The sequence below is a fragment of the Cotesia typhae genome, unplaced genomic scaffold (genome assembly GCF_013202065.1).
Source record: "Cotesia typhae breed Kobodo isofemale line unplaced genomic scaffold, CoteBio_Ctyphae scaffold_13, whole genome shotgun sequence".
Taxonomy (NCBI): Eukaryota; Metazoa; Arthropoda; class Insecta; order Hymenoptera; family Braconidae; genus Cotesia; species Cotesia typhae.
In genome coordinates this window covers 11,504,604-11,520,212 of record NW_027423774.1, presented here as the reverse complement: position 1 = coordinate 11,520,212, position 15,609 = coordinate 11,504,604, and the positions used below count along the sequence as shown (strand labels likewise).

At 32.5% G+C, this 15,609-nt stretch overlaps 2 protein-coding genes across 2 annotated transcripts; one reads left to right on the top strand and one right to left on the bottom strand.

Annotated features, from left to right (window-relative positions):
* Nucleotides 1–418: 418 nt before the first annotated feature.
* Nucleotides 419–2,413, bottom strand: LOC141534038 (uncharacterized). Its single transcript, XM_074253181.1, has 4 exons — nucleotides 2,056–2,413; nucleotides 1,579–1,979; nucleotides 653–1,493; nucleotides 419–569 (listed from the first exon to the last, which is right to left on the bottom strand). Exons 2-4 carry the CDS (start codon nucleotides 1,712–1,714, stop codon nucleotides 419–421), a joined length of 1,128 nt encoding a protein of 375 aa, XP_074109282.1. The 5' UTR covers nucleotides 1,715–1,979; nucleotides 2,056–2,413.
* A 7,549-nt stretch (nucleotides 2,414–9,962) lies between these two features.
* Nucleotides 9,963–12,613, top strand: LOC141534036 (uncharacterized). Its single transcript, XM_074253180.1, has 4 exons — nucleotides 9,963–10,531; nucleotides 10,720–10,929; nucleotides 11,052–11,239; nucleotides 11,355–12,613. The coding sequence occupies exons 1-4, from the start codon at nucleotides 9,963–9,965 to the stop codon at nucleotides 12,611–12,613; spliced, it is 2,226 nt and encodes a 741-aa protein (XP_074109281.1).
* Nucleotides 12,614–15,609: the final 2,996 nt, after the last annotated feature.

Below are 15,609 nucleotides of genomic sequence, written 5' to 3'. Positions count from 1 at the left end.
TGATTTTCATCTATTTGATGTTGTCTGCGAGCTGAACGAGCTTCTTTGGTCTCTGAAAGGCTTTTACGATTCTGTCGGGTTATTCGCTCTTCGTCTGTACTATCCGCAAATATCTTAGCATAAATGCCAATATTCAGATTCAGAAGGTTCATTATTCTTAATATGGAAGTATAACCTTCATTAAATATCCCAGCAGCAATGTAAGCTGAAATTTCGACTACTTTTAGTCCGGAATGCAGGTGTTTTGGGGATAATCGCCAAACTGTAGCGTTAAAACTTTCGTTCGCGTTCTGCGTATGACCACCAAGGCATCGCTCAAGTAAATCATCTTTGGAGAAATCTTGATATATTGGTAAAAGATGCTGTTTTAAATCTTCACCAAGTAATGGAGCTAAATTTTCCTCTCGAGGATCTCGATTTAGAGCAATAGCCTTCTGCCATTTGCACCAGCTATCAACGCCTTCAGGGCAGTTATCATGTTGGGGATTTTCTGTAGTGGAAAAATATGATCATAAGTAGCCATTATGGCTTTTTTCATATTTTCAACACTGTTAACATTTCTCTGAATACTTAAACCATAATATTTTGTTAATTTTTTTACCACTTTATCAGTTAGTTTTCCTCTCCCCGAAAGTTTCTTTTCTGTTCTTACATTTCTAAGTCGAGAGCCCATTCTTTTTCTACATGACCAATACATTCACTCTTCACTACTGGTAACTCATTACCGTAAGGTTCTAAATCTAGAATAGCCTTGAATGTCTTAGAATCTCCGTCACCAATGTAGTTACCATATTTTACTCCAAATTTTTCTTCTGAAGTCGAGAACATTTCTTTCATGGCATCGACTTCCATCTTTCCTGACGAACCTTCGTGATTTTGTTGACACTCATCTTCATGATACTCACTCCACTTACGGAATTCTTCTGTATGAGTCTTGTTCTTCCAGTAAACACAGCCTTGACAGTAACTACTTTTTATTTTCAAATCAATAACTTTCCCTGAATAATATCCTATGAGCGTTGCAACACCGTACTTTGATTTGAAACCACGTTTTTTCCAAGTACCATCTCCAGATACTTTTAAAATATTTTTTTCTCTTCCTTGCTCAACATTTTTTTCCATCTCTTCTTTCACTGCCTTCTGCGATAGAAATTCAAATGATAATTTCACTGTATTATAAATGTGTTCCACAATGTTAGCGTAACAACTTTTACTCAAACCAGTGCATAGATCCATCAGGTTACAAAATACATTTATTCCTTCTCTTCCAACACCCAAAAGTCTCATGATAAACACTATTCTCCGGTTTATTTCAAATCCGTTGTGAATGAAAGGACCTGAATTGATTATTTTATTACCACATGGACATGTGATAACAATTTTAAAACCAAGGCTCTGGAACCACACTTTTTTCCCTGGCATAGGACTGCTCATTTCATCGTCATTATAAAAATTTATAACAGCTGATGACACTTCAACAGATAATCCATGGCCTGAAAAATTGAGTGATGATTAAAATTATATATAAATACGTATAAATTGTTCAAACAAAAATTAGTTAGTAAGTCTATATCTCACCCATTTTCTTTTCAGGTATTGATAATATTCCTTTATCAGCTTCAAGATTTATTGCTAATCGCGCCATATACGTAGTTGTGCCCATTACTTCAACAATCTTCTCAATACTCCAACTTGACGGCATAAGAGTCAACATTTGTATACGTAAAGATTTGGTCGTATTGGTATCATGGAACTTTTCTCTTAATTTTTTAATTATTTCAGCAGCATCTGTGTTGCTGCATTGAAAATCTACAGGATTTGGAATTCCTAATGCCTTTTTCAAACTATCAGCAACACGAGAAACTTTATTGTTTAAATACGTTTCATCATTTACTCTTCTAGCTAGCAATGGAGATTGGTTTAATAATAATAAAGCTTCATTTACGATCGGACAAGTTATTTCCAAACTGTTGTTGGATCTAAAAAAAAATAATCAATAGAAAATACAAAGAACAATGATAGTTGAACATCGAAACATAAAAGCTTCAAAAATACCTGTCAGGTTATTGCCTCCGGAATTATCAACTTCTATAGATCCGGTAAGAATATTTTCATCATTCTCAGAACGCTCATCGGGTTCATTGTCATCACTTTCATCAGAAAGACTTTCAGCGTAATGATGAAGTAATTTTTTATAGCATGAACTGCATATTCGATCAACAGTTGACAAATTGTATCGATTAGCTAAATTTTGTGGTACATTACGCAAAGATGATGTTTTCCGATGGTTCTCCAAATTATGTGGATTACAACATCGATCGCGAAACTTTGGCATTGTAATCACTTGTAAACAAAAATTCGATAAAAAGAACTCTCCGTCAAACTGTGTAAATTTATTTAATAATGTTATATCTTTGTGACATTTTGAACACATCAATGATACGATTATTCTTTTAACATAACCTTCATTTTAACAGAATAAAGTAGAGATGATCTCTTTTTTACCGATAGACGACAATTTAAAAATTATCGGCTGAGGATATTTTTCTGCACACTTCAATAGTGCAGTTGTGATTTTTTAGTACAAAAAAATTGAACAAATATGAAACAAAAACATAATTATCACTTAATTTAAAAAAAAAAAAAATTTTGGAAGATAACGACTTAAAATTTTCGAAAGATACATTATTTTTAACTTCTGAAGTTTCACGAGTAAGCTAAAAAAATTTGGCCGAAAAGTTAAAAAAAAATAAACTAAATTGTAAAAAAACTTTTTTTTTAAATAGTAAAAAAAATTAGAAGCAATAGCGATCACATCCTGAAATATGCGGGGATCACTGCGGAATTAGTTGAAGTTTTTTTAGAAAAAAAAAAAAAAAAAAAAAAAAATGGTCCAACTTTGAGAAAATCACGGTTTTTTCAAAAAAACTAAAATATTTCATATATCTGGGATTCTGAAAATTTTTTCATATTTTTTTTCAAAAACTACATTTAAAAACAAAAATTTTGAAAAAAAAAAGTTCCCAAACGGTCAATTTTTGAAAAAGTTCTAGCATTTTAAAAAAAAAAGAGCGGTTTTTTTCGAAAATTCGTAACTTTTTTTGAGTTTGGAAAAAAAATTTTTAAAAATTCTGAAAAATGTCTTTCGGGGGGTAGAAAAAGATAGAAAATTTTTAGCGAAATCGAAAGAGGTCAGGTAATAAATTTGTCGATTTGGCATGGAATGACCCATATATATTAGGGTGTTTCAAAAAAAGACGAATTTTTTTTTCTGTTGGTGTCTAAAAATTGATAGTATACCTAAAAACAAAAATTTTGGCTCCCATGTGAGCTTTAATATCAATAGTAAGAATTGCTGTATCCATTTCTTTATTTTCCATTTAAATAACACGGGAAAAATTTTTTTTAATGTTTTAATTTTTATTACTTTAGAACGGTTCATCGTAACAATAATCTGAAAAATGATATTAGTAGGAAATTTTACGCTCTACAAAAAACGTCTGAAGACCAAAGTTCCTCAGATTAACGGCTTCAAAGATATCCGCGGTCAAAGATAACACTAATAAAAAATTTCAAATATTTTCCAATAAAATTACAAAAAAAAATATCACATGCTATATTTTTATTATTTTTTATGTTAAATTACTTTAATTCCGTTAACCTGAGACTGTAAACTTTTTTTTTACTAATTAATTCAATACTTAACTCACGAAATGCACTAATATATAAATATAAACGTTAAAAATGTCACATAAATGATTTTTTGGTCTTTCTTATAACAAATTTATTTTATATTTTATAAAATTTATAAATTTTTGTAAGAGGAAAATGTAAAGTTCCTTATTACACAAACTCACCAAACACTCATCATTGCATATTATTCAAAATAATATGAAAATTCTGTAAATACGTTAAATCAATTAAATCTACTATAAAACTTGATCAAATGTTTTTTATTTGAAAAATATCAACAGAGCTTTATTTAGCTCTGTCGGTACAGAGTATTATACTCATTTAATTTGAGTGTTGTAGCTAATAAGCTCTGTGTTGGTAAGCCTGGTTGTTCGGTACTAACTTCATTTAGTTGCTTTGCTCTCAACGCTTTACTATATCTTCTCGTCATTGTCTTTGTTCATTGATACTGACTGTTTTTTCAATCCGTTATATTATTATTAATTTAATTAGTTGAAATGTATTAGTTATAAATTTTGTAACCATAATGGTGAAAACAGTGTACTTGATTGGTGATGTGTTAAGTGAATTAGTTGGAAAAAAATTACCCTCTCTGATAGAGGTTATGTCGCTTTTATTTTATTATCTTGATACGAAAAATTTTTCCGTTAAAGAAAGTATATCAATCACTATCAACAAAGTTTTTGAAATTTGGTGTGCGGCACAAATCCCGACAAGAGAGAAAAGATCTGCTTTTTTGAAACTAATCTCAAATCACAATCGATGGAAGAATTTACAAAAAAACCGTAAAATGAAAAAGTCAAAGTCTCAAAAAAAAAAGGAATGCGTTTTTCAGGATGAATTAAATAAACTATTTGATGTAGCTCATGCGGAAGTTTTAAATATACTGGACAAAGAAAAAAGATTATTTTATTTGGGACAAAAATCTTCCAGTCGACGTGGTTTTATTTCATATAATTCTCAACCAATTTTAGAAGATGTCGAAGACATGGATGTTGATAACAGCAATTATGATAATAATAACAATAATAGTGATAATAATAGTGAAGAGAACATTGATAGCAATGATAAAAACTATAATAATAATGGTAATGATAGTAATAATAATGTCAGAGAGTTTGATAACGACAATGTCAACTATTATTGTTGACATTGTTTATTGAGACTGATGATGTTGCTAATCATAAAATATCAAGTCATCCATCTCAATTATCCCAGAAATCTTTGGAAAGTAATACTTCTCGTATAATCTCTGATTATGAAGATGAAATGCCAAAACAACAAGTTCCAAAAATTGATATAATGACACCAGAACTTGCTGCGGCTTTGGATAGAGCTAACGTGACTAGTAGGATGGCGACTTACATTATTGCTGCTTTATTATCTAGCTTGAACATTGATTGTGCAAGCGTAAACTTTAGTCATGTGACTATTCACCGAGCAAGGGAAAAATTCCGGAAAGAAGCGGCGTTAAATTTGAAGACTAATCTGGAAACTGACAATTATGTACTACATTTTGATGGAAAACTGTTATCAGATATTACAGGTACAGAACAAGTTGACCGGCTTCCGATTATTTTATCATCATCAGGTAAATTTCAACTGTTAGGAGTTCCTAAACTAGAATCTGGGACTGGACAAAACCAAGCTTCGGCTATTATTAAAACAGTAAAACAATGGGATATTAATACTGACAACATCAAAGCATTGTGTTCTGATACTACGGCGTCAAATACGGGTAAATAATTTATTAATAAAAAAAATATAACATGGTTGATTACCGTAATGTTTTAATGCTAAATCAAATCAGATTTTTAGTATTAACCATTAATTGCCAAGTTATGAGTTATTTGTGGAGTTTACTCCTTAAGAATCGATTTTCATATCTAAGGCGCCCGGTATGAGAAAAATCCGAGGGGTAAAACCAACTGAACTAACGAAAAAGTGTCACGTTTTTGGTGCGCACTTTTAGTGCGCAACTTTCTAATTTAGCTGTGAGTGCATTGAGACGTACATAGGGTATGCTGTATAGGCGACTATACCTATATACTATATGTTATTGGGCTTGTTTGTTTCTATTAGTGTCGATGTATTTATATTGCTATTTTTTTTTGTTATAAATATCAATAATTAACATTGTAATTGTGAAGTTATAATTTTTTATCATTATACTGGCTAATGTGAACTAAAAATATTTTGATATAATTATGGCAGAAAGGGGTGTAGATAATATTGCCGGAACATCTGACGAAAACGTGGGTGCAAGGTACGTTATAATTTATGTATTATATGGATGGGCATGTGCGATTTGTATTTATTAAATATTCAATAATTATTGATGAAGTTCATATAAATATATATTTGAGAATACATAAAATTAGATATTTAATCCCATATGAATTATCAAGCGCATCCACGTAAAATAGACAATTTCTAACCTAACAAAAAATTATTTTTTTCGATGTCAATAAATTCCTCCAAGTTACTATGATTTATTTTATAAATAATTTTTAAATATTAATAATTCAAGTCAATAATTCGATACTATGTGAAAAATCAACAATATTTCTCGATTATAATAATGTTTTTCTGAAAAATTAATCTCAAATTAATTAATTAAAATTAATCTTAAAATTAAATTTAATAAAAAATTAAAATTAAAAATAAAAATAAAAATTAGTCTTAAAATTAATCTTAAATTAATTTTCTGAAAAATTAATAATATTTCTTGATTATAATAATGTTTTTATAAAATTTTCTTTCGGATAGTTATTTTTTAGCATATTTAAATAATTTTCATGTACTATTTATCATTGTACGTAAAAAATTTAGTGAGATAATTACCTTTTTACAACTATATTTTGTTAGTTATTAAGATAATATTATATTTGAAAAAAAAATTAGTTATAATCATTTAAAAAAAATGTTTATAAAAAAATTTTTTATTATCAATTTTCTTAAAGTTGGTTAAAATTTTTATAAAAATTTTAGAAAAATGTTTATAAAAAAATTTTTTATTATCAATTTTCTTAAAGTTGGTTAAAATTTTTCTAATTATGCATTTATAAATTTTCTAATTTTTAAAAAAATTTTTTTACTAGGAGAAAATCAAAACCACCTCCAAAAACTCCAGCCGAGAGACAACGAATTTGCAAGATTTACTATTTGAATTTGAAATTTGCTATTGTAAAAAGTTTAATGTAAAATATTTTGCCGATTAATTATAATTAATGTATATAAAATGAATAAATTTATATTTATATATGAATATTATTTTCTTCATTAATTTGTAAATTTACCCTTTCATATGATATTAATCTTTTTTCAGTTGAATAAACTTTTTTTGCATATGGTTAGATACTCGTACTTGAGGAGTAAACTCCAGTCGTGCGTCGGAGCTGACACACACACAGTTTTTTTTTTTTTTTCAAATTGAAAAGATTTCTCCGTACTACTCTAAAAAATCGATACTTCACTAGCAATTCTGATTTTATTTTTTCAGGAATCAGAAATGGTGCGTGTGTATTAGTAGAAAAGGCTCTTAGTAGAAAACTGTTGTACTTGCCATGCCGACACCATATTTTTGAAATTGTTCTTCGAAGTGCATTTGAAGTATACTGGCCTGCTTCGTCTGGCCCAAACGTTTCAATTTATCAGAGATTTAAAAAGAAGTGGGATGAAATTGACCAATCAAACTTTACGGCTGGTATTTGTGACAAAAAAGTTTTGGAAGTAATAACACCAATCAAAGATGAGATTTTGAAATTCGTTAATAATCAAATAGAAGTAAAAATTTTTAATCCAGCGCTGAAGAATTATTAACTGACGTTAAAGTGGAAAAGAAAAATGTATAAAGTTGTATAATTGAGGAGCTGATTTTCAAAAGGGTATCTTTTCATATTTTAAAATACCAGTTTTCTGAACTTTTAAATACTAATTACTTTGAGAATTAGGAACATTTATAAATGAAAATCGAATTGCAGTTTCATAACCTATTACACTTTATAGCTAAATTAAAAAAAGTTCAATACAAATATTTATAATTGAAGATAACTAGTTTTTTGTCTCGATGAATCAAAAATCAAAAGATATCCTTTTGAAAATAAGCTCCTCAATTATCAATTTTACTCTGATTAATTAACTTGCCGTCGTGATTAAAAATATTGAAAATCAGTTTCACATGACTGTTATACTTTCAATCATCTTTAACGATTAAAATTGCGTTTGTAAAATATTTTACAACTTTTACCTCACATCAGTTAATAATAATTAGTCTTCTCAACATTGAAATTGCGATATAATCAATTTCATTTTGACTTATAACTTTTTTTGTAGATGGATCATTGTCGAGACGATTACCGTGAACTTCTGGAATTATCATTCATATTTTTGGGTACTACTACCACAAATATTACATTTAAGCATCCTGGACCGGTCCATCATGCAAGGTGGATGGCTAAAGCAATATATAGTTTAAAAATTTTTTTATTCAGAAATGAATTTCATCTTACTAAATCGGAAATAGATGGATTACGAGAACATTGTTTATTTATCATAATATTCTATTTAAAAGCTTGGTTCACTGCGCCGTGTGCTATAACAGCACCTAATAATGATTTAACTTTGATTAAAGTATTAATTTCATTTGAAAGATTTAATAATAGTCTTTCACAGACATGCTGACAAAAATTAGCCGATCACTTGTGGTATTTAAACAACGAGCTGTCTGTTTTATCTCTCTTTGATAAAAATGTTTCAGTTGGAACAAAAAAAAGAATAGTTCATGCTCTTAAAAACTGTAAAGCCAATGAAACTACAACAAATCGCTTTATAATAGATAAGAAAAATTTAGAGTCATTATTAAATAAAGATCTTAGTCAATTTGTGTTTATGAGATCGATTAATATATTTGAATCGTTTGATTTGTCGTATGAGTTCATTGATGAGGATGTTACTTTGTGGCCTCAGAATCCGAATTTCTTAGAAAACTTGGAGTATTTCGGGAAACTTCAAGTTGTGAATGATGTAGCAGAATGCGGCGTGGCATTGATAGAGCAGTATAATCGATGCTTAACGAAAGATGAAGAACAGCTTCAATATTTGTTGCAAGTAGTGACAGAACATAGAAAACAATATCCTAATTGCAATAAAAGTAATTTTATAAAACTGTAATATTTTCAAGTTGAAAAATTGTTGTAACAAGTTGTAAATATAGTTTTTTGTCATAAAGAATTAATTGTTCAATTAAATTTCTTCATATTTAGTAAAAAAAAAAAATAAATTCGTTATAAAAGAGACCAAAAAATCATTTATAAGATATTTTTAACGTTTATATTTATATATTAGTGCATTTCGTGAGTTAAGTATTGAATTAATTAGTAAAAAAAAAAAGTTTACAGTCTCAGGTTAACGGAATTGAAGTAATTTAACATAAAAAATAATAAAAATATAGCATATGATATTTTTTTTATAGTTTTATTAGAAAATATTATAAATTTTTTATTAGTGTTATCTTTGACCGCGGATATCTTTGAAGCCGTTAATCTGAGGAACTTTGGTCTTCAGATGTTTTTTGTAAAGCGTAAAATTTCCTACAAATATCATTTTTCAGATTGTTGTTCCAAAATTATTTAAAATATCAAGGAATGGCTATCATAGTGTACAGTGCTGAAAAAGATAATAGTGCAAAACTATACCCAATACTTTTTAATGGAACTGAACAAGTGATTGAAAGCTATGGAAGTGTGGAGATTACGCTACGAATCCTTTACTACCCACAGGTAAAGCATTTTGAGTATATATACACTGTTAAAGGTTTACAATCTGCTAGGCATTATTGTGAACAATGTTCAGTGAAGTATAAAAATCAGTACAGTCACAAAAACTGTCCATACTCTTGTACCAAATGCTATGCAAAAGGTACTTGCGATACAACGCAGCGTAAAATAACATGTGTCAAATGTAATCGGTTTTTCTATGGACAACAGTGTTACAATAATCATTTAGTCAAAGGCTCGTACGGAGGAAAAGAGCAAACTGTGTGTGATAACGAACAATTTTGTTTAAGCAGCCATAAAATTATATTCCCGACATAGGCTTTACACCGTTGTGGGAAATTTTTGTGCTCTACGTGTAAAGAACTTTGCGAAGAAGGACATTTTTGTTTCATGACACCTGTGAAGTTACCTCCACCAACTAAACAGTGCGTAAAATTTCTGTTTTATGATCTTGAGACTCGCCAAGATGATTAATTTCATGGCAGTGAAAAGATGAACATTCATGAACCAAATTTATGTGTCGCTCAACAAGTGTGTAATGTGTGTTGTGATTCTGATGACCTCGAGTTGGGTACCACCAGACCTTGGTGTAATAATTGTGGGGTTTGTGAAACAATTTTTCATGGTGAAGACTGTGTAGAAAAATTTGTGAACTATATCTTAGAAATAAGTAAGCCTAAGTCTTGTAAAACAGTGGTATGTATAGCACACAACGCTAAAGGTTTTGATGCACAGTTTATCCTCACGGAGTTGTTTAATAGACAGTTAAGTGATATTGATACGATCATGACCGGTACTAGTGTCACCTTAATTGAACTCAACAGTAAAAAAATTAAATTTATTGATAGTATGAATTTCATTTCGGTACCATTGTCAGCTCTACCCAAATCATTTGGCTTCGAAGATAAAATGCGGAAAGGTTATTTTCCTCATTTTTTCAACAGCAGAGCCAATCAAGATTACATCGGTGTAATGCCGGACAAGGAGTTCTACAGCTTCAACTCTATGTCGGAGAAATCTACACCTCCAAAGAAGTCGGAAAAGCAAGAATTTCTCGAATGGTATGAAAATAGAGTAAAGGCAAATAATAATTTTAATTTAAGGAGGAAATTCTCCATTATTGTAAATTAGATGTAAGTATTTTACGATTAGCATGTAGTAAATTTAGAAAGCTTATTCTTGACTGTGGTAATGTATGTCCTTTTACGGAATGTACAACAATCGCTTCAACCTGTATGTTGTTTTACAGGCGAAATTATTTAAAGGAGAAGCAGATTGGTATTTTACCACGGTCGGGATATAGGTTAGCAGATAATCAATCACGGCTTGCTATTGAGTGGTTGACATGGTTAGAACATAGTCAAAATATTAAAATAATTCATGCGTTACGGGGTCGCGAAGTAATAATACTTGGTGGAATTAAACTCGATGGTTACAGAGAGGCTGAAGACGGACAAAAGTTTGCATATCAGTTTCATGGTTGTTTTTGGCACGGTTGTCCGAAATGTTTTAAATCAAACAGATCTCAACCAACATTTAACAATAAAAAAAAAACATTAAACATAGTAGTCATAATATTAGGTATGAAAATACCCAAATACAAGCTCAAAAAATTAAGAGTGGTGACTATAATTTGATTGAGATCTGGGAATGTGAATTTAATCACGAAAAAAAAAACAATCCTGATCTGCAGACCTTTCTCGCGTCTTCTGAAGTTATTTCGATTCAGCCAATTAACACTAGAGATGCATTTTTTGGTGGACGTACAGGTAATGCGAAAGCATACTATGATGTGAAACAAGATAATAATGGCAGAGATATTGGAAAAATCAAGTATGTGGACGTATGTTCGATGGGTCTTAAAAAGAGGTTATTTTCCGATAGGTCATCCAACGGTTTATGTTGGAAAAGAGTGTAATACCCTTTGCGTCAATAATGATATTTCAAAGGTAGAGAAATTAATTAAATGTAGAGTTTTGCCTCCTCGTAATTTATTTCACCCAGTACTTCCTTATACAGCTCATGGAAAATTATTTTTTCCTCTATGTAAAACATGTTGTGATAATTTAGTCCAAGAGGACTGTTATCACAATTGCGCGTCAGAGAGGGAACTATATGGTACATGGGTATCTTGTGAGCTCCGTAAGGCGGTTGAAAAGGGATATATTATACAGGAAATAGACGAGATTTGGTCTTATAACACTGTACGGTATATCCCTGGGGACGATAATAATACGGGCTTGTTTGTTGAATATATTAACCCTTTCTTGAAAATTAAACAAGAAGCTTCAGGATGGCCTGTTCATTGCGTAGATGAACAATCGCGTCAAGAATATATCGATAATTATGAAGCTACGGAGGGTATTACACTGGAAGCCAATAAAATCGCTAAAAACCCTGGTCTAAGATCTCTAGCTAAGTTATTTTTGAATTCACTTTGGGGTAAGTTTGAGCAACGTGAAAACATGACGGAGAAATCAATTGTCAAAAATTACAACGAATTGATAGACTTAGCTTTCAACCCTGAGGTTGAAGTAACATCATTATTACCAGTAAATGATGAAACTGTTTTTGTTTCCTGGCAAAATAATTCGGAGTGTTATTCACCATCTGATCGTGCTAACGTTGTAATTGCTGCTTTTACTACCGCTCAAGCTCGCCTCAAATTATATAATTATTTAGATGTCTTGAACGAAAAAGTATTATATTATGATACTGATTCGGTCATATATGTAAGTGATGGTACGAATGACCTAGCTACTGGGGACTTTTTGGGTGACCTAACGGATGAATTAGAGAGTTATGGAAAAGGTAGCTATATTTCCTCATTTGTATCAGGAGGCCCAAAATTTTATTCTTACGTCATTAAACATGAGGGGAAAACCAGTGAATGTTCTAAATTAAAAGGCGTTAAAATTAATGGGTCTACTGAAAAGTTAATTAATTATAATTCCATACGGTCTCTAGTAGTTGACCAGGAAAAAGAGTTTCTGGTATCCTATTCAGGTATACGGAGAGATAATTACCACCAGGACATAACAAAGAAAGAAACGAAAATCATTAGAGTTACGGGCCCTAAAAGACGTAGAGAAGGAGAGGCTGATACTTATCCTTACGGGTATAAAAGTTCTCGTAACAACTAATTATGATTTTCGTTTCAATTTGTAAAAATTTTTTGTAAATATTTTTCTTTGTAAATATTTTTTGTAAAAATTTTTTTGTAATTTTTTTCTTTGTATATATTTTTTTGTAAAAATTTTTTCTTGTAAATTTTTTGTTGTAAATATTTTGTGAAATTTTTTTGTAAATAATTTTTATAAAAATTTTTTCTTGTAAATATTTTTTGTAAAATTTTTGTAAGAATTGTTTGTAACCTATAAAACTTTGTTTATTTATTTTAAATAAAACTAATAAAAAAATTTGTTTCATTACTTAGATTAAGCTACTTCTTCCTATAAGTATCCTTGTAAGTTAAATTCTATTTCATAATTCGGAATGGATCCAAGGTGGAAACATCCATTTACTTCAATCATTTGCGGATCAACGGGATGAGGAAAAACTTTTTTTGTAAAACGTTTTTTAAAAGAAATTAGGGAAATTTGTGATATCAATTTTAGTAAAGTTATATTTTGCTACGCTGAGTGGCAGAATGGTTATACAAAGTACGACAAGACATTTGTCGAATTTCGCGAAGGTTTGCCTCAGTCCAGTGATTTCGATGATAATTTACCTAAATTAGTAGTAATAGATGATTTAATGCTAGAATCTTCAAATGGTGCTATTGTCGACTTATTTATTATTATTATTATTATTATTTTGCTATTAAATGCTCAGGGGGGTTATCCCCGGAGTCCGATTCTCCGAGGGCCAGCCTGAGCTCCATCCGTTACTGCTGGACTACTCCGCACAACAAGGCGGTTGGTGATCACAGCAGGCCAAAGTCATTTCCCTTAAGAGACGGAGAGAACCAAGTATAACAGCCTTCTGCATCCTAACTGCCAAGAACTCAGCTTTTGATGAACAAGCTGGAACTTTGGCAAGTGAGGATACAAAAGACTGTTTCATCTCTCCTAGGACGCCAACAATCAGGACGACAAGCTTGACACGGTAACCTGGGTAGAGTTTGCCAATTTCAAACAGGAGATCCTGATATATTTGTCATTTGTGCTCTTCTTTGGCTGAGATGTTGTATTCAGCCGGGGCCGAGAACTCAATGACATAAATGTCACGAGTGGCCTCGTCGAAGAGCACAATATCAGGTTTGTTGTGATCTATCCAACGGGTTGTTGCAAATGGCATGTTCCAATAAATTTTGCAACTGTCATTCTCAACAACCTGGGGAATATCTCCAATGACGAAGATAGTAGTACAGTACTCTCAGGGCAGCATTGTGACGCTGGATATATGCACCTCTCGCCAGCACTGGACATGCCGACAAAAGGTGCATAAGCGTCTCCGGATGTTGTCTACACCTCCTACAGGAAGTATCCGGTAGCTGCACCTGGAGCACTTTGCTACGGTACTCAAGAGTGTTAATGACACCATCTTGGCAGGCAAATATGAACCCTTCAGTCTCGGACATCAGGCCAGCTGACTTTAAGAAGGAAAACGTCAGCTGGGTGGATAAGCCATTATCACGCACGTGTTTAAAGAACACGCTGTGCATGGACTTGTCCATCAGTTCGCCAAGGAGTAGTTTTTCCTCGGCGTTCCTGATGACGCTCTTAAATTCGTCCTTTCGGAGTTTCATAAGAGCGTTTTTTTCTCCAAGACCAAGGGTTCTTGCCGCATATTTTGCTGCCTTATACAAGAATGACCCCTTATGTTCATTTTCATGTTTATGTACAATTTGCATAAGAAAGTCATCCTCGTCTGCAGTGAAATTGACAACTTCGTGTGTTAAACCCAGGACCAAACGGTCGTGAAGCCGCTCCAAGCTCTGCAAACCTCTCCCACCGATGGATCGGGGGAGGTATAATCTGGCGACTGATGAATTGGGGTTCATGCTCCGATTCATATTGATGACCTTACGGGTTTTGATGTCGAGATCTCGTAAATCCTTTCGGGCCCATTTCAGGACACCGAAAGTGTATAGTAAGACTGGGACAGCGAGCATATTGGTAGCTGATACTTTGCTTTTGCCGGAAAGTTCGGTGGACCAAATTTTCCGGAGCCTCCTAACATACTCGCTCTGGAGAGTTGCTCGGACTTCAGAGACCGCATGCATGCGGTGCTCTTCCATTCCTAGATATCTATACAACTCCCCGGCGTCTAATTGTCTTAAGACGCTCCGATCCACTAACTCGACATCATCACCAGTATCAGAGCACTTACCCCTCGCCAGATGTACGACCGCACACTTGTCCAACCCAAAAGACATTCCGACATCTCGTGTGTACTCTGCTACGATGTTGAGGGCCGCTTGTAGATGATCTTTATCAGCGCTATACAGCTTCAGATCATCCATGTAAAGCAGATGGGTAATCGAATAGTTTCGATCACCCGGAGGCCCCACAGAGTACCCACGAGTTTTACGGAGAGCAACAGATATAGGCAGCAGTGAAACGCAAAACAGCAGAGGGCTCAAGGAATCACCTTGGAAGACCCCCCGTTTATACTCTACAACTCCGGTTACGTGCAATGCATTTCCACTTCCAATGTGAAAACGCGTTCGCCAGAGCTGCATTGTACGCCGAATGCATTCCACTATTTCGGGATTGACTCCCAGGCATTTGAGTAGATATAAAAACAACTCATGTGGAGTTGAGTCAAATGCCTTGCGATAGTGAATCCAAGCCGTTGACAGGTTGCGTTGATAGTAGATCACATCTTGTAAGACGCATCGATCCACTATCAGGTTCTCCTTGCAACCTGACAGGCCTCTTTTACTGCCACGATGTTCATATATCTGTTGCCATACAGGCCCTATCTGCTGCAAGATACGGTTATTTAAAATTTTTGTAAAAATTTTATAAACCGCATTCAAGCAGGTGATAGGCCTGAAATTCTTAGGGTCAGACAAGTCACCTTTTTTAGGTATCAGTACGGTTCGCCCTTCTACAAGCCAGTTCGGAATCGGATCGTCAGCTCTAATGTACGATGTAAATATGCGGGCCAGATGGAGGTGGGTAGAAGTAAA